The sequence below is a fragment of the Stegostoma tigrinum genome, chromosome 25 (assembly GCF_030684315.1).
Source record: "Stegostoma tigrinum isolate sSteTig4 chromosome 25, sSteTig4.hap1, whole genome shotgun sequence".
In the NCBI taxonomy this organism is placed as follows: domain Eukaryota; kingdom Metazoa; phylum Chordata; class Chondrichthyes; order Orectolobiformes; family Stegostomatidae; genus Stegostoma; species Stegostoma tigrinum.
In genome coordinates this window covers 38,898,507-38,921,147 of record NC_081378.1, presented here as the reverse complement: position 1 = coordinate 38,921,147, position 22,641 = coordinate 38,898,507, and the positions used below count along the sequence as shown (strand labels likewise).

The window sequence follows — 22,641 nt, the reverse complement described above, 5'->3', positions numbered from 1 at the left end:
CATTCATGGGATCGAGACACCCAGGCCAACATTTATTGGCCATCCCTCATTTCACTGAGCTGCATTCTTGAACTTTGGCTACATGACACGCACAATGCTGTTCTGAAGGGAATTCCAAGGATTTTGATGTATTGGCAGTGAAAGATCAGCGATATAATTCCGAATCAGTGTAGCATGTGCCTTGGAGGCAAACTTGCTGGGTGTTTTGGAGCAGTTTCAATGTTGGAATTGAAATATGAGCTACAGGGCGTTTGGCAAATGAGTCATCCAATCTACCTTTAGTATCCCAAAAATAGAAATGGCAGTGAATATGATTGATTGCAATGCAAGGATATTTGGTTCTTATTTGTTTAAGGTGCTGTCTCTCAGTCTTATCATCTAAAAGCTGAATTTAGCTACTTCAGACCTTAGTTGTCCTCTTCATGTTCCTGCCACACACACAGTTATATTGCATTTTGATGCTTCTCTTTTCTAGTGCCTTTTCAGAAACTGATGATATTGGATGAATCTTCCAACCTAGGACGAAATCCCTCTTTCCAATCTAGATCAGACAAAATGTGGCCCACTTTTCTTCTGAGGACTTTTCCAGCTGGACTTCAAAGCATGATCCATTACAACATTAACAGTTCAGCAAACTTTGCAAGCATCACTGGAGTGGATTGTTGCAGAAACTATGCCCTATTCTTAAGCAAAAGTTACTTATATCAGTCAGTAAAATGTTTATTCAGGGAGTCAAAGCCACTTTGCTAGTTTCTGAGAGAAGGTTGAACATGTAAGGTAATTTTAGGAGATGCAAAATGCTTAACTAATAAAATATCAAGAACAACTTTAAAAGGGATGGCTCAAGTCACATCTAAAATACTAAATTTCTGTTCATAGAATCACAGAATTATAGAATCCCTACAGCACAGACGGTGGTCATTTGGCCCGTGAGTCTGCACCAACTCTCTGAAGAGCACCCACCCCAGTCCCACCTTCCCCTCCAACCTACGACTAATCCACCTAACCTCTACGTTCCTGGACACTATGGGGAATTTTCTTTATCATGGCCAATTCACACACCCATGGGAGGAAAGTGGAGTCACGCAAGGTTGTAATCGAACTTAAGTCCCTGGCACTATGAGGCAACAGTGCTAACTACTGTGCCATCACACTGTTCTTACTGGTATTTTAATTTATAACATTTATTAAGAAAATATAAACAAGGGCATCAAATATTTCATGCTTGATACCAAGAGCAATTAGATTGTGATGTGACTAATAGCCAGGAAAAGGTCACAACACGCGATTGTGCAAATCCAGCAGAGGATGCAATAGAGCTTTCCTGCAATAATCAATATCAGTCTCCACAGTAAAAGCAGGACGCAACAGTCATTGAAATAAATCGAATGCAACAGAAATAAAACTGATGTGTGCAACACTAGAAAGTCTGAACCAAAATTCTTTCTTTATCTTTTCCTGAAAAATACTGTTAGCAATTTAAAGCAAATAAAAAGCTTGACTTGCCTACCTTACTTATATTTTCCAAGACTTAACTGAAGTTTTATTATCTGCACATAAAATAGGGGCAGTGCCATCTTACAAGCTTCTTTTACAGTAGCTTGTGTTTGTGGCATAATCCGAGAGGAAGCCTCAGTTTAACTCAATATAAGCATCCTGCAGAGTTGATGGCTCTTATACAGTATAGATTAAATCTGTTCAAAACATCCAAGCACCCACATCAGAAATATGGAGAAAGAGACAAAAAAAGAACTAAAAAAAAGATAGAAATTAAACTTTATTGCAGTAATGACAAAGATAATTTAAAAAAAGGAAATGGATATTTTCTTCTTTCCTTATTCCCCCAAAGAAAGTAAAGGAGCTCCAATTTTCTCAGTTAGAAATAAAAGGGAGGACTTAAAATCAAAACCACATAACAGATTCAGAATATTAATGTCATCAATATTTGGTGAAAGTTTGTGGGATTATTTCTTAAAAATACTGCCCTAAAAATAGAATTTACCTGCAATTTGTTTGTACTTTTCTAAGATCTACATTGATCATAACTAGCTTTTCTACTAGCCAGCAATTCTAAAGCTGCTAAATGATAACACATATTTATTCAAGGGACACACTGAATTACTTTAGATTCAACAGCAGACTGGAATAATAGTAACTTGCAATTATACTAATCCTTTGTGAGCTAATTTAAATATAAGTGCTCCTGAAAACTGGACATGATTATATTTGCAGCTGATGTCCAAATTACATAACATTTTAACATTAGAATCTTCTTTGGTATGAGTCACACCCAACACAAGTTAACAGAATTTTTAATCAAGTAGAAAAATGGCCAAATAAACAACAGTTTCAAAGATCTTCCATCCTTCACAACATTTATATTTATTAGGTCAGAAATTGGGAGGCCACTAACGATTGCAGTGTTCAGTTCCACTGATAACTCTGCACATACTCAGTTTGTGTCCACACACAGCAATAGCTGAAAGACATTCTGACTTGAGATGATTAAGTATCAAAGTAACATCCAGATCACATGATCAGCAATGCCAATTCCCATCAAGAGAGTCTAATCAACAATCATGTATAAAGTAAAAGTCAGAAGAGCAATGGAATTTTCTCCATTTGCCTGACTGAGTGTAGTCTAATACAAGACAGGAAGTTTGACACCATTCAAAACAAAGCAACTACCTAGATAGACATTCCATTCACCAACTTAAACTTTCAACTCCTGCACCTTGGACGCAAAAACATACCATTTACAAGGTGCAATGCAGTAACTCACACAGGAGTCTTTGATAGCACCTCCAAAAAAAACCTTCACTCCCAAGTACCCTGCAAGTCATACACTCTTGTTACATGGAAATGTATTACGATTCCTTCCAAGCATTCCCTGCAGGAACATCCTCATTACACAGATTTTAGTTGTTCAAAAGGCAGCTCATCACTAGCTTCTCAAGGGCAATTACAGATAGACAACAAATTCTGGACTTGCCAAGGGTACTCTCATCCCATGAATTTTCGAAATATGAACAATACTCTTTACAGACAAGGGCTTAAACAAGTTCTTTCCAACAAATAACCTCCACATTCAGTTACTCTGAATTATAAATAGGGGCTCTCAGATTTCGCCTGAGCGCACAGTTCCCTGCGCTTACCTGGAGTCCTACTTCAAACACTTAGGTGGACCTACTGGCTTCCAAGATTTTCCTCGGTCCTAACAGTTACAGCAAAAGATTTTTGGGATGAAGCCTCCTGTCTCTGCTCCTATGTACCTGGCTGATTAACAGCTTGAAGATAGCAACTTTCTGCTACCACTGCCTTAGAAAAATTGGTTAAAACTGACTGTTTAAGATCAGTTGAGCCGCTCTGGGTGACTGGTTGAAAACTTCACAATGCACTGCACTGTTCTAGGCAGAACTTCACTGAACCAGGAGGTCTGATTTCAAGTCTTACCTGCTCCTGAGGTGTGTAATAACATCTTTTGAGCAGAATGATTAGAAAAATGGGTTGAATGCAACAAACATCGTAACACTATGTTTCCTGAATGTCTTAATTCTTCAGCTGACTGTCTTTCCACAGCTGCAGCTCAGAACACATACAGCACAAAGCTACAAAAATACATTTCATAACACCGCTTATTCTGAAAAAATGGCTACTGAGTTTACATGTAGTTTATCTGATTTACTGAAGTGAAAATCTACAGCACATGTACTAAGTTTAGTGTGAGTGCAGCATTACTCTTCACTGGACATACGCTAATCACATTCCACGTATTTTCTTGCATGGAAAACAATTTGATACCAGCAAACAAATCTCAGTTTGTGTCTCCACAAATCCCCTTCTGTTTTGTTGCTAAATTTGGTGATGTATTGTGTGTCAAAATGCAGCATAATTTAAGACTTGTCCTGAAAAAAACTGCCACACCAATGAGTCCTCTAATCAGTTTTTAATCTTGCTACTAGTTCTGTGCATCATGGATCCAGTACCTGTGAAGCTCAGTAATCTGTTCTGGCAGAGCCAAAGATCATATGATTAACATAATCAGACTCTTTCAATTGTAGTTACAGATCCCATGTAATCAAGATGGATTTTTTAACATCTTATTTTGGTCATTCCATCTCCATTCTTACGGGATTGCCATTCAGTAAGGAATGACCCAGTATCAGTTGGTTTTGCCAGCAACAGCTTCTATGTTTTAAACAGTGCATCTTTGGACTTAAGAGTGAGTTTTTCTCATGCTCTTTTCGTACCATGTAGACTTTCTTCCTATTTTTCAGTTTTCTGCACTTTTATTGCATGCTATTCCTGCTTTTTCCTCAAACACATCCATTCAATGTGCCTTTTTTTTAAAAACCATAGTTTCTGCATACAGGCTGTTTACACCAGCATCTTTCTGCTGCATGACCCATTTTTCCATGTCAACAACAGTTTTGAATCTGCAGTGGTGCTCGTCACTCAGCTATCATTTTGTTAACTGATGTGCTTGAGCTTAGCTGTTCTGAGTTTCCTTGGCTAGTTCCATCATGACTGCTATTTCTACTGTTTTATGTCTAGGTTTCTTTCCATCAGGTATCTTTCCTGGATTGTTTCACATCTTAATCCACACGAGTCTGTTTCTGATAGAATCACTTGTTACCTCCAAATTCTCAGAATTCCACTAGCTTCTACAAAATTGCTACAAACTGGATGATAGATTCACTGTCATGCTGATTAGAATCCAACCCTTCTTTGATCACCAATAGTTTCATTGAAAAATAGTTCTGAATGATTCCTACTATTTCCTCATGCATTTTGGAAACTTGCTTCTATTTGCTTCAATTTTGTTAGCTAGAGTAAAATACTTCAGTCTCTCCTTGTAGGAGCCCCAGCTTTCTGCGCTGCGATCATACAGGCCACAGTTCCAAACTTCCCTGACAACTTTTTTTTAAAAACAGTACAATGTACAGTACAACAGTACAAAATAGTACAATGTATCACAAAAATTTCAGAACTACATCATTTCTACTCATTTAAAATGAAGTATTGCTGAAAATGCTTGCACCACCCAACACCCCACCACCAACCCTGGAGTCTACAACTCCTCATTCAAAATATTTCCCTTCATAAAGGATATATTGAAAGCATACTTTCAAGTTGGAGGACACGGCAAGCTTCTTCTGCACTGCTCACCTCTTCCTTAGGAGAATATTTTGTTTTGTTGACTGTACTAGGTTCCACGCAGAGATGGAATATTTTAATTTCTTTTCTTCTTTTTATCAAAGCGCTTCAGAGATCTGTAATGAGGGTTATGATTTTTTTGTTTTCCAAAGAGTCAGTTAATTGACCAGTGAATCACAGGGCTATTTTTAACCTCAATGGGCAGTTTTTTCTTGTGTCAAGTCCCAAGAAAAAAGGAGGCACGTGTGAAGTAGTAGGAGCTTTATAACGGACATGTTCACTTTACAGCAGCAAAGTTAGACTAAGCTGTTTTCCACCCAAAATAGCTGATAATGGCATCATTGCATCTTGTGATCAGACCATTCTTGTGACAGTCCACATAACTTACACAATACAAAAAGGAATTTTGGAAGATTTCCATCAGTGCATTGACCATCTCTGCAGTTATTTCCTTCAAAGTCGTAGAAGGCAGTCAATCAGGTCTGAGACTTATTGTCTTTTATGCTATGGTACTTTTTTCTACCAGTCACAGTCACTGTCTTTATTTTCCCTTCCCATACTTACTAGCCCCTTGATTATTTAGTCTTTTAGAAATGTTCTTTATCACAAAGACTGATGCAAATTATTTAACTGCTCTGCCATTTCTTAATTCCCAATATTTTCCCAGCCTCATTCTCTAAGGGGCCTTTGTTCACTTTGGCCTTTCTCTTCCTTTTCATTTAAACGAGCCCTTACTGTCCACTTTATATTATCTGTTAATTTGCCATCAGTTTATTTTCTTCCTATTTTTTGTTTATCATAATTTTTAAATGTCTTGTCTTTCAATTTTGTACTATCATTGACTTCCTTGGTTAACCATGTTAGTTTATCTCCTCCTTAAAGTTGTTCTTCCGCCCTGGGATATATCTTTGCTGTGAGCCACAAACAATTTTCTTAAATACCTGCCATTGCTCCTCAACCATCTTTCCTGCTTAACTCCTTACCCAGTCCACTCCACTCCAACCAACTCTGCCCTCACACCTATTTAAACATCCTCATTTAACAAAACTTGATTTGACAAACTGATACGTCTAAAGGCAGACAGTTCACCAGAAACTGGAAGGTCTGTATCCAAAGGTTTTAAAGGAAGTTGCTACAGAAAAAACAGAGACATTGGTCGAAGTATCTCCCAGTGGATTGAAACAGGAAACATGAAAGTATACATGAAACAGGGTGACACGGTGGCTCAGTGGTTAGCACTGCAGCCTCACAGCACCAGGGACCCGGGTTCGATTCCAGCCTCGGGTAACTGTCTGTGCGGAGTTTGCACATTCTCCCCGCGTCTGCATGGGTTTCCTCCCACAGTCTAAAGATGTGCAGGCTAGGTGGATCGGCCATGCTAAATTGCTCATAGTGTTCAGGGGTGTGGGGGTTATAGGGGCATGCGTCTGGGTGTGATGGTCCAAGGGGCAGTGTGGAATTGTTAGGCCGAAGGGCCTGTTTCCACACTGTAGGGAATCTAAAAAAAAAGTCTACAAAAAAAAAATCAAATCCTCACTATCAGCAGGGCTTGGGCACATACTTCCTACAGGTAACAATAATGTTGACACTGCGATAATGGAAACCTCCTATTCACTGCAAAGGATGGTGCAATCCAGCAAGGCCATCAATGGGGAAACAAAAGGAATCAGCTCTGGGCTCAACTTCATGTAGATGATCTGCTGGTAGCAAAGACTTCTTGTCTAGTCCAGTCAGCACGATCAAAGTCAATATGGTTTTGGAAAAGCAAAATCATGGAGAAAATACAGCAATGTTCATATACAAGATGTGAGCGCTATTTAAGACCAGTATATTATGATTTTCTAGCTGGCACAAAGATGTTTAAGAGACACTGCAGAATATAAGGGTACTTAATACGGAATGAGAAGTGATGTAATGATGTAGTTAACATAAATTGCTGTTAGATAATATAATTAGGTTGCGTGCCAATTTATGTAATTAGATAGCTGTACCAGTCCTGGTATGCAGGAAACAGTATAACCTTGTTTAATTGATCAATGAATCGTGTATTATCTTTTAAAGTATGCAGTTCTCCTTGTATATGCGTGAATAATACAAGTAAACAAAGAAACTTCAATTTCTCCTGATCACAGCACATATGAGAAGACAGGAAATCCTTTCCACTTCAGAAATCACACTTGAGAATTTTGCTACTGTTTTTTGAGGATATGACAAGCAGTGTTAATAAAGAGGAACTGATACATGTAGCATATCTGGCTTTCCAAAAGACATTTGATAAGATGCCACTTAAAAGATTCAGAGTATGTGGCATTGGGGGTAATGTATTAGCAGGAATTGAGGAGTGTTTAACAGAAAACAGAATCAGAATCAGAATTAATGGGTTTTCCATGTTGGAAAGATGTTCAAGAAGTCTGACACCATCCAGAACAAAGCTCCCCACTTGATTAGCGCAACATTCATAAAAATCTATTTCCATACCACCTAAGCTCAGAAACAGCAATAGCGTGTGCCACCTACAAAATGGACTGTAGAAATTCACCAAAACTCCTTAGAAATCTCCTTTCAAACCCAGATAACAAGGTGTGGAGCTGGATGAACGCAACATGCCGAGCAGCATCTTAGGAGCAGGAAAGCTGACATTTTGGGCCTAGACCCTTCATCAGCATTTCTGATGAAAGGTCTAGGCCCGAAACGTCAGCTTTCCTGCTCCTAAGATGATGCTTGGCCTGCTGCGTGCATCCAGCTCCACAGCTTGCTATCTTGGATTCTCCAGCTTCTGCAGTTCCTATTATCTCCTTTGAAACCCAGATTGCTTCTATCATGAAGGACAAAAACAGCAGAAGGCAACTCACCTTCACCTTCTCAAGGGCAACTAGGGATGGGAAACAAATACTAGCCCAGCCAGTGATGCCTACATCCCGAGACTGAACTTTTTTTTTCAAAAAACCTGCATTTAGAGTGTAAATTTTAGGGTCATTAAAATTAATTACTTTTAATGTAATGAAATGTCCCAAGATGTTTGCAGGAGCAATTTAGCAAAATTTGATGCCAAGCCACAGAAAGGGATTTTACAGCAGGTGACCAAAAGCTGGCCAAGGAAATAGATTTTGAGGTTGTGCCTCAGAGCAAATGAAGGTAGAGACAAACTGATACAGATAATGAATTTTAGAATATAGGTTCTACCGTGCTCTGAACAACTTATAGCATGGTTCCAACTCTGGAATGATTAAAATCTGAAAATGCTTAAGGGGCTATATTTGTGAACCAGAGCTCTTGAAAAAGCATTTCCTACTGAAAAGCTTTGTGTTTATGTTTTGACTATATTTATAATGCCTATACACCACAGGGAGCAAAATTGGGTTCTCCTCATCGGTACTGTTTCTCTTAATTTCTAAGTGGAGGTTCTGATGCTTGTTCACTTTCATCTTGCAGGGAGATGGTTCGCCACTTTGGTGTCTTCCCACTATAAGGCTGAGAAGTCATCACAACTGAAGATTATACTCTATGTTTTAATACCATTACATTGAGATTACCAGTGCACATTCACGATATCAAACAAATAATGACCAGATTTTCATTTCCTAACAAAATTACAACTTCCCTTTCCTTACCAAACTCATTTTTCAGTTGTATTTCATCCCTGCTTAACAAAATTTAGATTGCATTTGTTGGCATTAGCCATGTCTCTGTTAGTGTATGTTTCCACATTTTCATTACACATGCACAAGCTTCAATCTTGTATACTAACTATACAGAAATATTCAAAAAAAGTGATCTTGCAAAAATATACAATGTTAATTGTAAAAACAGAATTAATCTTTTCTCACTACAGCAGTTTCATCATAAAAAACAGGGATATCTTCCAAAACATCAACTGGTATGATTGATTGCTATACAGAGGGAAAGTTTTGTTATTAATTACTACTAATGTATTTCCACAAATTCTTTAATTTAGATACCTTTTTCTGATCACAGGATTACAATGAGTTACATATTTAAATCAATACCAAGACAGGAGGTGTTAGAAGATTATCAAGCATGAACGTGGATACATCCCAAAACCTAGATAAGATTTATCCCAGGTTGCCGTGGGAGGTAAGTGAGGAGATTGCAGGGATTTTTGACATTAATTTTAATATGTTCTTTGGCCACAGGAGGGGAGCCAGAGGACTGGAAGACTGCTCATGTGCTGCCATTATTCAAGAAGAATGGTTGGGATAAACCGAGAAACAACAGGTCAGTGACACCAAAATCTGTGGTCAGGAAACTATTGAAATAAAAAAAACTGAGGAACAGATTAATCTCCATTTGGAGAGGTAAGAATAGTCAGCATGGCTTTTTAAGGAGAGACTATTCCTAATAACTTGACAGAACTTTTCAAAATGATGCCTAGGTGTATGGATGAGGCTGGCACTGTTGATGCAGTCTACTTGGATGTCAGTAAGACTTGTGACAAGGTTTCACATGACAGACTGGTTAAGAAGCTAACAGTCCAATGGATCCATTGCAATTTGGCAAATTGGATCCAAAATTATTTACTTGCAGGAAGCAAACAATGGTGATGTTGTGTGACTGGAATCCTGTACCTACTGGCATCCCATGGGCTAAGTGAAAGGTCTGTTGCTGTTTGCTGAGTACATTAATGATCTAGACATGAAAGTAGGAAGCATAATCAGTTGCTTCACAATGACATGAGAATTGATTGTGTGGTAAATTGCAAGAAGGAAAATCTTAAACCATGCAATATATATAAACTGAACAGTGGAAAATGAAACTTAAACTTGAAAAGTGAGAGGTGATGCATTTTGAAAAGACTAATAAGGTGGGGAGCACACATTGAATGGTCATACCCAAAGCAGTGCAGAAAATTGGAAGGACCTGTTGTGCACGCCCACAGATGATTGAAGGCAGCTGAAGAGGTAGATAGGGTGGTTAAAAAGGCATACGGGATACTTGTCTTTGTTAATCAAGGCATTAATACAAGAGCAATGAGGTTATAATGGAGCTGTATACAACATTAGTTTAGTCACAGGTGGAGTAGCTCTGGTCACCGTGTTAAGAATGAGACTGTACAAGACAGGGTGCAGAAGAGATTCACCAGGATATTGCCTGGGCTGGAAAAATTCAGCAATGAGGAGAGACCAGTTAGGCAGGAGTATTTTCCCTAGAGTTGAGAAGGCCTACAGGGTATCTGATTGAGGTGTACAAAGTTTGAGGAGCATAGACATGATAAAGAGAGAGAAATCTATCCACTCAGTAGAGGGGTCAATACCTCAGGGGCACCACTTTAAAGTAAGGAACAGTTTAGGGGGACTCGAGAATAGAAAAATTACTCAGGGTTCGTGGGTTTCTGGAACTGTCCCTAAAAAAGGACAGTTGAAACAGGAACCTTCAAGACACTGAGGAAATTCTTAGATGAACACTGTAAGCACCATGGCACACACGATCATGGGCCAACGGCTAGAAAATGGAATTAGAATAAATGGGTATTTGATGACCAGCCAGGACATAATGGTCTGCAGGGTTTCCGTGCTGTAAAAACTTTATGACTCTCTTCACGCGAGAAGCAAGTCTGCAATGGTTAATTGATATCCCAATGTTTGTACAAACATGAAGTAGAAAGCTACAGTTGGAGGTTTATAAATAATGCACCATATGTTGCTGTAATGTACAATAATACAATACTAAAGTCTAGTCAACATTAAGTGAAATACACTTGGTTTTTATATTGAAAGCTTACCTTAAAGTTTAATCTAGAAATGACGACCTCACCATTTGGGGTAATAATTGGGACATTTTCACAAATAATTCCTACATCAACGTCAATAACTTGTCCTAATAGGTAAAATGAAACAATGAAAGCATTTCTCAAAACAGCACTGAATGAAAGGTCATTGATCATACTTGACTTAGCTTTTATGCACGTTGCATTGCAATATTTCCAAACTATGCAATTATTTGTTTGAAAATATTCTGATTAATCACCCATTTTTTTTCTTTCAGTATGAATTCAAATTGAAGTTCTCTTATTATCAATATACCAACCAATTAAATCCTCTTTCATTATTTTCTGGAATATTTGCATAATTGTGAACACAAGTACATTTTTTTTCTTTACCTCTCTCCAATTTTTTTTTTTTTTTTAAGAACAATTCTCATCATTTCTGAACAGGGGTCCAGACCCGAAACGTCAGCTTTCCTGCTCGGCCTGCTGTATTCATCAAGCTCTACACCGTGTTAGCCCAAATTCTCCAGCATCGACAGGTTCCTACTATCTCTCATCATGGCTGTTTTCTTTCCTCACATCATTCTTGTTAATCCCCCATCTAACATTTCCAAACCTCTTATAAATATGGTGTGGTGCAGTGTTGTAACTGCTATCCATTCAAAGTCTTCTTAAATTCCTCATATTTTCCTTGCTTTTTTAAATTAATTCTCCGCAATACTGTCTTTGCTTTTAACCTGTCAGTTTTCAGTTAAACTTTTTTTTTAAATATCAGTAGGTAATCCAATTCAATTTTGATCAGATTCTGCTGTTTCCCACAATATAGTACTTCACATTTATCTGTTAAGTTATGCTTGCTGCTTCAAGGATGGGCATCTCATTATCAACTTTTGCACATGCACATTTAAAATAGCAAAGTGCATTCCTTCTAAATGTTACATAGCTCTGAGATACAGAGGTATCTGGGTATGCTAATGCATGAATCATAGGAGGCTAGTAGGCAGGTACAGCAAGTAATCAGGAAAGCTAATAGAATGTTATGGCTTATTGCAAGGGGAATTTAATGCAAGAGTAGGGAGGTTTTACAGGGCATTAGTGAGACCACATTTTGAGTACTGTGCACAACTTTTTAAAAAATTCATTCATGGGATGTGAGCATCATTGGCTGGACCAGCATTTATTGCCCATCCCCAAGTGCCCAGAGGACAGTTCAGAATCAACCACATTGCTGTGGGTCAGGAGTCACATGTAGGCTAGACCAAGTAAGGATGCCAGATTTCCTTCCCTAAAGGACATTAGTGAACCAGATATGTTTTTGGTGTCAAACAGCAATGGTTTCACGGTCATCATTAGACTCTTAATTCCACACTATTATTGAATTCAGATTCCACATCTGCCATGGCAGGATTTGAACCCAGGACCCCAGAACATTACCTGGGTCTCAGGATTAATACTCTAGCAATAATACCACTAGGCCAGCGCCTACTCGATGGTCACCATACTGATGGAAGGATGTCAACGTGTTGGAAGCAGTTCAGAAGTTTATGAGACCAATACCTGGAACGAGCCGATTGCCTTATGAGGAAAGGCTTCATGGGCTATGCTTATAACCTTTGGAATTTAGAACTGAGATGTGACTTAAGTGAAACATAAGATCCTATGAGGACCTGACCACGTGAATGTGGAAAGCATGTTTCCTCTTGCGAGAGAATCTAGAGCCAGAGCAAATAGTTTAAAAATAATGGGGGGTGGGTCCCATTTAAAACAGAGCTGAGGAAACTTTTTTTTTCCTCTCAGAGGGTTGACTGTCTGTGGAATTACCTTCTTCAAAAGACAATGGATGAAACAGCTTCAAATATTTTTAAGGCAGAGGTAGATAGAGTCTAGATTATCAAGGGGATGAAAGATTATCAGGGATACGCAGAAATAGAACATTGAACATTACAGCACAGTACAGGCCCTTCGGCCCTCGATGTTGTGCCGACCTGTCATACCGATCTGAAACCCATCAAACCTACACTATTCCATGTACGTCCATATGCTTGTCCAATTATGACTTAAATGTACTTAAAGTTGGCGAATCTACTACCGTTGCAGGCAAAGCGTTCCATTCCCTCACTACTCTGAGTAAAGAAACTACCTCTGACATCTGTCCTATATCTTTCACCCCTCAATTTAAAGCTATGCCCCCTCGTGCTCACCGTCACCATCCTAGGAAAAAGGGTCTCCCTATCCACCCTATCTAACCCTCTGATTATTTTATATGTCTCAATTAAGTCACCTCTCAACCTTCTTCTCTCTAACGAAAACAGCCTCAAGTCCCTCAGCCTTTCCTCGTAAGACCTTCCCCCCATACCAGGCAACATCCTAGTAAATCTCCTCTGCACCCTTTCCAAAGCTTCCACATCCTTCTTATAATGCGGTGACCAGAACTGTACGCAATACTCCAAGTGCGGCCGCACCAGAGTTTTGTACAACTGCAGCATAAAATGCAGAGTTTGAAATCAGATCAATTGTAGTCTCAGCAGTTAGTTTAATGAAGCTACCACAAAATTATGGTTGAAATTCAAGGTCATCGCTCAAGAGTAAACCGTAAGTAATAATTGTGGATTATGCATTCGGATTTGTAATTTAGAGTTATATATTTGAAAATTTGAAATTAACAAAGAACGGAAAAACTTCTATTTTGTTTGAACATTCTGCTCGTTTACAATGATTACCTTTTTGTTCCAAAGGTACTTCAATGTGGAATCCATGTTTAGCTACTTTGCTGCAGTCAGTTTCCATTTCTTGATTGATTGTGGACCTCTTGTATATTCCTCTCTGAACTTCATCAAAAACTGAAAATAAGTTGTGCACTCGGGCCGTGTAGCCTGCCAATTCAGTGATCTACCAAATTTAAAACATAGAAAATATTCAACACAGTATCTTTTTGATTTGGATACAAAACAGTAAATTCATTTAAAGTACAGTTTATGATTTACTGAACTGTTTTCACAAGGGAATACATTTTCACAGTAACACATCTAGCAATGTTGCATAGACTTATGTCAACTTCTTGCGGGCAGGATGCACTGCAGGTCACTACGTGTGCTTCCCCTCCATAACCTTCATTCATGTTACTGAAGAATGTCAGTTACCATCACTAATTCAAAGTAAATATTTTATGACCACTTTATTGTCACTGGGCTACAATATTGTTACAATCAGTCTACGTGCTAGTAACTCTTGAAGAAGTATGTAGAATGCTTCATCTTCAAGCTAATAGTGCAATGCATACATTGAGATATTGCCCTAGAGTATTCTGGTCTGCAGACATACATATAGTGTCCCCGAGGCTGCTTGTTCCTCATTTCTGCACTGTCACATTCCCAAACTTAAATCCATACATGCCAGTTTAGCAAAAAGAACACTCTTCACATGATCACTCTAGAGAACCATCTTCTCTCTTACTGATGTCAGAGTCATCAGTTGCAACATTATCTATGTGAAACTCATGACATCACATTTTCCCACGTTTCTCCTAAATGGTCTACGCATTCTAGACATTTACTTTTACTTAAATAGTCTTTATAATCATTAACATATTTCACATTTTTACCTTTCATCTTTAACATTTCCATATAATTGTTCATGCGTCCTCTTTTTGTGTATATCTATTCAGTCTCCAGAAAACTCTTATGCTAGTTGTGTATATCATTTACATATTCTGATATAAAAATATTCTGATGATTGTTGGATCCACCATGATATTTTGTTCTTGGAATAATGCATGCTAGAAATGTAATCATTGTTCTCCAGAGTTAACATATCTCATTTAGTGCATCCTGTACCATCTGAACTTCAGGTCATGTGTTTTCTTCAATTAAGATGTGGAGGTGCTGGTGCTGGACTGGGGCAGACAAAGTCAGAAATCACATGACACCAGGTTATAGTCCAACAGGCTTAGCTAAAAACACAAGCTTTCGAATCCTCAGTCCATTAAAACCTGAAGAAAGTCTGAGGTACTGAAAGCTTGTGTTTGCAAATAAATCTGTTGGACTATAGCCTGGTGTCATGTGATTTATGACTTTCTTCAATTAACCATGAAATAGGATGTTGTCCATATGCAAATTGCTCCCCAGTTCCCTTCCAGGATTCTAGACACTGGTCTTTGGAAAATGCCTGGCATACAGGTGATTCTAAATGATCAATGAGTGAAACAATACTGCCCGAATGGGACAATACATGTTAGCAATCTTAACACTTCATTTAAGAACATCTGCCTAAATTCACTATTTGCATCCAGTTATTTTGAAGAAACTTCTTGTTGCCAATTTAGCCAAACTATTGTTAACATACATTTAACTGAATCTCTCTCTCACACACACACACACACACACACAGTCTGAGTTCTTTGCTTATCTTGAGAATATAAGGTGTCCTTAGTACCACTGTGTCAGTCCCCAGTGGATATATGACACCATTCCCAATCAGTCTATCAAACTCAATTTTACTTTCCCCATCAAAAAGTGGCGAATTTTCCTGGGAGTGTACAAACAGATGGGTTTTAATAGCTTCTTGTAAAGTAATATGATACTATCTCATTCAGAAATATTACTGATTTTGCAATGAAATACCAACTGATTTTGCGCCCTGATTTTTTGCAGGGCAGTAAACTGGATGTTCCAAACGTTAAAGCTCCCTGGATTTAAACAGTCTGAAAACTTCTCATATAACAACCACATAATTAGCAATTAATACACCCTCTAAAGTTCCACGTCTGCAATATTGTGCTACTCAATACAAATCAAATACTTAATATAAAGTCCATTACAAGGCTTATTTTGATGTTTCCAAATGCTGATATCTTATTAAAACTCACCCATCAATACATTTATTGTGCAGCTAAATTACACGTTGAATATTTTCAATTGGTACATCACACGTCATAGTGCTTTCTTCCACATTTTGTCTTACCAGACATCAACTTCTACTGAAGTTACAAAACATAGGGGCAGCCCTGTGTTTGGCACAGTGGTTGAAACAGCTGTCCTACAGCGCAAAAGACCCAGACTGGAAACCGGTCTTGACCAACTGTGGAGGTTGCATTTCTCCCCACGTCTGTCTAGGTTTTGGCTGAATGCTCTGGCTTCCTCCCACAATCCAAAGATGTGCAGGTTAGGCAGAATGGCCATGGTAAATGCATGGTTCAGGGATAGGGTGGGATGACAGGGTCAGTGCAGACTTGATGGGCCAAATGGCCTCTATCTGCACTGTAGAATTCTATGAATATGTGCTGGCTTGATGGCACTGCTGCTTCATGTGTAAATCTGATTCTATAGCGCTTGAAAATGCCACTTTCAGCGCTCCTATTTCTGGCCTCCTTGTTGACCTTCTGCATTATCAGATGGGTGAGGTAATGGTTCCTCACTGGACTTGCAATTTCTTTGGTACAATTTTTTTGACTAACCTTGATTGATACTTGGATTTTTCCTTCTTAGTGTTGTAGTGTTCTGATCTTATGTTTATCCTGTTCAGAGTATTTTTGGTTAACCTTTGAAGTCTTCCAAAATTGTTCTATCTAGTTCTTCAGAGTTGTTTCACTTAGTAGCTTCACAGTAGCAGTGTTCAAAGGGTCTTTCGTCCCGTCTTCAGAGTTTTCCAACATTTTTCCCCTCCAAGATCTTGGCGTGCCTTCAAAGTCTTCTTACTTCTTACAGAGTTACACCATAAAAGTATTCCAAGGCGGTGTCTTGCCCTCAGAATCTTTCGGTGTCGGCTACGTCGTTTAGACTTGGCTTTAATTTCAGATCTTGGCTCTGGAGTTGTTTCTCCTAACTGCTACTATGCTTCAGCTTGTGCTTTGAATCAATCCAGCTAACTGCACATTGAGATATTGGTCAGGAGTATCTTAAGGTTTGGGCATCACTAGTATTGGGTAAGATGCATCCAAGAGTACTGAAGAAAGTCAGTGGAAATTGCAGAGGCACTGACAATAGTCTTTCAATCTTCCCTGGATTCAGGGGTGGTGCCAGAGGACTGGGGATTGAAACAAAACACCTCTGATCAAGAGAGGTTGGCAAAATAACCTCAACAATTGCAGAGACTTCAGTTTAACTTTGCTGATGAGGAAACATCTAGAAACAATAATTCTTGATAGAATTAATACTCAAGTAGAAAAATTGGAGTAATCTCAGAAGAGCCAACATAGATATATTAAAAGAAAATTGTGTCTAATTTGCAGACTAATTTTTGAAGGGGTAAAAATGAGGACTTATTTCCAAACTACGGTAGGTAGAGCGGCATACAACAGAAACATGACAAAAGTCATGGAATAAAATGGACAGCAAAATTATGGACACAAAATTTTTGAGGGAGAGGATACAAAAAGCAATGATTAATGGTTTTTTTTTGGGACTGGAAGGTAGTTATAGTGGAATATCCCAGAAGTCAGTATTGGGATCTTTGCTTTTCTTGACATGTTATCTCGATCTTGGTGTGCAGGTGACAATTTCATCGTTTGCAGACAACAGAAAACTTTGAGAACTGTGAACTTCAGAAGGACAAAAGCCTTAAAAGGACAATGACAGGTTGGCATAGCATGCAGATAGGTGGCAAATAAAGTTCAACATGGAGTAGCATGATATGGTACATTTTGGTACAAGTAAAATGGAGACAATACAAAATAAAAAGAGTACTAATCTAATTTGCATGTAGGAGCAGAAAGGGCTGTGTGCATAAATTACTAAAATGGGAAGACAAGTAGCCAGTAGCAACAGTATTCTAACCTTTCTTAATAATGGCAGAGTACAAGAGCAGGGAGGCTATATAATATGAGCAGGATCACTGTACCCAGTTCTGGGCACCACAGTGTAAGAAGGGTATGAATGCATCATAAAAAAGTGCAGAAGATGTTTCTGAGAATGGCTGTAGGGATGAGAAGCATCAGTTATGAGGACAGTTTGGAGAAATTGTGACTGTTTTCCTTGGGGACAAGAGGCTGAAATGAGAGTTGATCAAAGGTTTTAAAATCATGACTGGTCTGGACAAAGTAGATAGGGAGAAAACATTCCCGCTCAAAAAGATCAACAGCAAAACTGCATTATTTTAAAGCAATTTGCAAAAGAACAAAACAAGAGACGACAATTTTATGTTTTGATACGGTGAATAGATCAGGTCTGAAATGCACCTTAAGGAAGTGTGTTGAAGGCAGATTCAATTGAAGCATTCAAGATGATTACCTAACAGAAACAACGTGCAGGAAAAGGCAGAAGACTAGCACTATTAAGTGCAGATGCAGGACCAAAAGACCAAATGTACATTCCTATATTGTATTATTCTAGGGTTGATATACGGAGGCTGCTTGCTCCTTACCTCTAAGCAAGGCTCTTCAATTTGTTATGTACTGTAACAATCCTTTATTTTTAATTATTCACTGTGGGTTCTCAAACATAGCTCTCTTACATGGTGTCTAAGACTTCTCTTTTCATATGCTCATTCAAGGCAGACTGATACCTACTGTCATACTGATGTCAGTCACGGGATCAGTTACATCATGTAAAATTACAAAATCTCAATACAGCGCACAGAAGAAATTCAAGATCGCAATATGTTGAGTTCAATGTGTTTCTTAATAGCATGCTTCATGGAGTGCCATGCTTCCAGGAATTCTCATGCTGGTCTCTGCCCAGCCTGTCCCAGGATCTTGGTTTTGTCCCAGTTGAAGTCATGGTTCTCCTTATCTATGTGGATTGAGACGAGTGAGTATTGGCTGTGTCTTTTTGTAGCCAGTTGGTGTTCATGTACTTTTGTTGTTAGTTTCCTTCTGGTTTGTCTGATGTAGTGTTTCTCACAGTCTCTGCAGGGTACTTTGTAGATGACATTGGTCCTGTCCATGGTGAGGAGTGGGTCTTTAGTTCGGATGAGCAGTTGTTGTAAGGTTGACGTGGGCTTGTGTGCCACTCTGCTGCCCAGCGGTCATGGGCATGTTCTGGTGAGTTTCAACGTGTTCCTGATGTAGGGTAGTGTGATGCATGTGTCGGGGTGTGTAGAATCTTTCTGATGCTGTTCGTGTAGGCATCTTCTGACCCAGTTCTTTGAATATCCATTATCCTTGAACACTTGGAAGAGATATTCTTCTTCCTCTTGGCGTAGTTCTGTGTTCCGGCAGTATGTTGTGCGATTAATACTATTAATAAATACATTGAACTTGACCCCATATACATTCCACAATGAAGGAAAACTGGAAGTGAGGCACTTCATCTCAACAGACCCCAGAGTTTAAAAACCGGGTGGGAAAACACACCGATGCTTCATCAGAGGCTGCACTGAGGATGTTACCAAAGATGGTAATGAAACGTCTGCAAAACAACAAACTAGCTTGGTGTGCCAACCAACCTCAACACCCACAACCTGAGCTACAGATCTACTCCAAAACCTTAATGTAGTTGACTCTTAAGTGCCTTCTGGGCAATTAGGGATGGGCAATAAATGCTGCCTGTAGCCAGTGACACCCTCATCCCTTGAATGAATAAAGGATTTTCACAGCAGCTTTTTGTCGCTGGGATGAAGTGCCGAAACAGGTAATGAGCTATAGTAAGTTCTAAAAGGTAGGTATTTCCAGTTATGAGAATAGAGTAGAATCCCCACAATTTGGAAGCAGGCCATTTGGCCCATAGAGTCCACACCAACCCTCTGAACAGCAGCCAATATAGACCCATCCCAGTCCCTGTAACCCTACATTTGCCATGGATAATCCACCCGGCCTCCACATCCCTGGGCACTGTGGCTAATTTAGCCTGGCCAATCCACTTAACCTGCACATCTTTGGACTGTAGGAGGAAACTGGAGTGTCCGGAGGAAACTCATACAGACACGGGGAGAATGTGCAAACTCCAGACAGATAGGTGCCCAAGGGTGGAACTGAACCCAGGTCCCTGAAGCTGTGAAGCAGCAATGCTAAGCACTGAGCCATCGTGCCACCAAAAAAGGCATGTTGTAGGTAAGCAGAGTTCAGGAGCATTTATGGATCATCATGATTAAATTGGAGCTTTGTTGGAGAGAATACTCTCGTTTTTTTTAAACTGGCCTCTATTCTATTCGTCTTTTCTAAGGGCTCGCTGAACAAATGGAATGGGCCAAAACTTACGTGCTTACCCAGTATCTGGATGAACTATCAATGCTTTTTTTCCCCCAATTCGAACAAGCTGGTATAACAGGAGTGAGCATTGTCATGCTTCTATAGTAAGGCACGGCCCCATTGCTTGCCTGTCATGTGGTAATCATTTTTACTTGAACAGCCTTTTAAACAGAAATGTCTAAAGCAGAAACTACTGGAAGCTGCATGAAGAAAATTCAGTCTTTCTAAACCAAATACTTAGCAACTCCTAACTGTTGCTGCTAAAATGTGTAATACTCAAATTGAGTACGTACATTGAATTTTGATATCAGTACAGAAAAATATTAAAAAAGACCAACCTAAGTTAAATTAAGATGCACGAAAAGAATTTTTGTTAACTACTGGCTCTCCTAACAAAAAAGCTAATCGGCATTATATTTGAAATAATGACAGTATCGATAGCCTTGGTGTGCCTACTACATTACAACATGTTCAGACCATAATGATGCATTTTTGTTAAAATAATGATTTAAAATGGTGAAGCAGCACATAATGATTACATTGTAATCCTACAATAAAAACACAACTCTAACTTCTCCAGGTTTAGTGACTTTCTAGGCCTTTCTCAATTAAAAAAGGTTGGGAGTTGCAAATGAGCTGTTAAAAAACTGGATAATAAAATGTGAGGCTGGATGAACACAGCAGGCCAAGCAGCATCTCAGGAGCACAAAAGCTGACGTTTCGGGCCTAGACCCTTCATCAGAGAGGGGGATGGGGTGAGGGTTCTGGAATAAATAGGGAGAGAAGGGGAGGCGGACCGAAGATGGAGAGAAAACAAGATAGGTGGAGAGGAGAGTACAAGTGGGGAGGGAGGGGATAGGTCAGTCCAGGGAAGACGGACAGGTCAAGGAGGTGGGATGAGGTTAGTAGGTAGGAGATGGAGGTGCGGCTTGGGGTTGGAGGAAGGGATGGGTGAGAGGAAGAACAGGTTAGGGAAGCAGAGACAGGTTGGACTGGTTTTGGGATGCAGTGGGTGGAGGGGAAGAGCTGGGCTGGTTGTGTGGTGCAGTGGGGGGTAGAGACGAACTGGGCTGGTTTTGGGATGCAGTGGGGGAAGGGGAGATTTTGAAGCTGGTGAAGTCCACATTGATACCATTGGGCTGCAGGGTTCCCAAGCGGAATATGAGTTGCTGTTCCTGCAACCTTCGGGTGGCATCATTGTGGCACTGCAGAAGGCCCATGATGGACATGTCATCTAAAGAATGGGAGGGGGAGTGGAAATGGTTTGCGACTGGGAGGTGCAGTTGTTTATTGCGAACCGAGCGGAGGTGTTCTGCAAAGCGGTCCCCAAGCCTCCGCTTGGTTTCCCCAATGTAGAGGAAGCCACACCGGGTACAATGGATGCAGTATACCACATTGGCAGATGTGCAGGTGAACCTCTGCTTAATATGGAAAGTCATCTTGGGGCCTGGGATAGGGGTGAGGGAGGTGGTGTGGGAGCAAGTGAAATGCCTCATCGTGGGAGCAGATGTGGCGGAGGAATTAGGAATAGGGGATGGAATTTTTGCAGGAGGGTGGGTGGGAGGAGGTGTATTCTAGGTAGCTGTGGGAGTCGGTGGGCTTGAAATGGACATCAGTTACAAGCTGGTTGCCTGAGATTGAGACTGAGGGGTCCAGGAAGGTGAGGGATGTGTTGGAGATGGCCCAGGTGAACTGAAGGTTGGGGTGGAAGGTGTTGGTGAAGTGGATGAACTGTTTGAGCTCCTCTGGGGAGCAAGAGGCGGTGCCGATACAGTCATCAATGTAACGGAGGAAGAGGTGGGGTTTGGGGCCTGTGTAGGTGCAGAAAAGGGACTGCTCCACGTAATCTACAAAGAGGCAGGCACAGCTGGGGTCCATGCGGGTGCCCATGGCCACCCACTTTGTCTGTAGGAAGTGGGACGAATCAAAAGAGAAGTTGTTGAGGGTGAGGACGAGTTCGGCTAGGCGGATGAGGGTGTCGGTGGAGGGGGGACTGGTCGGGCCTGCGGGACAGGAAGAAGTGGAGGGCCTTGAGGCCATCTGCATGCGGAATACAGGTGTATAGGGACTGGACGTCCATGGTGAAAATGAGGTGTTGGGAGGCCAGGGAATTGGACGTCCTGGGGGAGGTGGAGGGCGTGGGTGGTGTCACGGACGTCGGTAGGGAGTTCCTGGACCAAAGGGGAGAAAATGGAGTCCAGATAAGTGGAGATGAGTTCGGTGGGGCAGCAACAGGCTGAGACAATGGGTTGACCAGGGCAGGCAGGTTTGTGGATTTTGGGAAGGAGATAGAAACGGGCCGTGCTGTGTTGGGGAACAATGAGGTTGGAGGCTGTGGGTGGGAGGTCTCCTGAGGCGATGAGGTCATGAATGGTGTTGGAGATGATGGTTTGGTGCTCAGGGGTAGGGTCATGATCGAGGGGGCGGTAGGAGGTGGTGTCGGAGAGTTGGCGTTTGGCCTCGGTGATGTAGAGGTCAGTGCGCCATACTACCACTGCGTCACCCTTGTCTGCAGGTTTGATGGTGAGGTTGGGGTTGGAGCGGAGGGCTGCCCATTCTGCGGGGGAGAGTTTGGAGTGGGTCAGAGGGGTGGAGAGGTTGAGGCGGTTAATGTCACACCTGAAAAACTGGATGTGGC

At 40.4% G+C, this 22,641-nt stretch overlaps 1 protein-coding gene across 4 annotated transcripts in view; it reads right to left on the bottom strand.

Moving 5' to 3' along the window:
• Positions 1-22,641, bottom strand: part of LOC125463140 (ATP-binding cassette sub-family D member 2-like) — a 90,234-nt gene that overhangs the window by 43,047 nt on the left and 24,546 nt on the right. For all 4 annotated transcript variants that reach the window (XM_048553931.2, XM_048553932.2, XM_059654652.1 and 1 more), the window contains 2 exons: positions 13,603-13,771; positions 10,898-10,992 (listed from right to left, as the gene is read on the bottom strand). In XM_048553931.2, the coding sequence (XP_048409888.1) occupies positions 10,898-10,992; positions 13,603-13,771 (264 nt within the window). The remainder of the gene's footprint in view (positions 1-10,897; positions 10,993-13,602; positions 13,772-22,641) is intronic.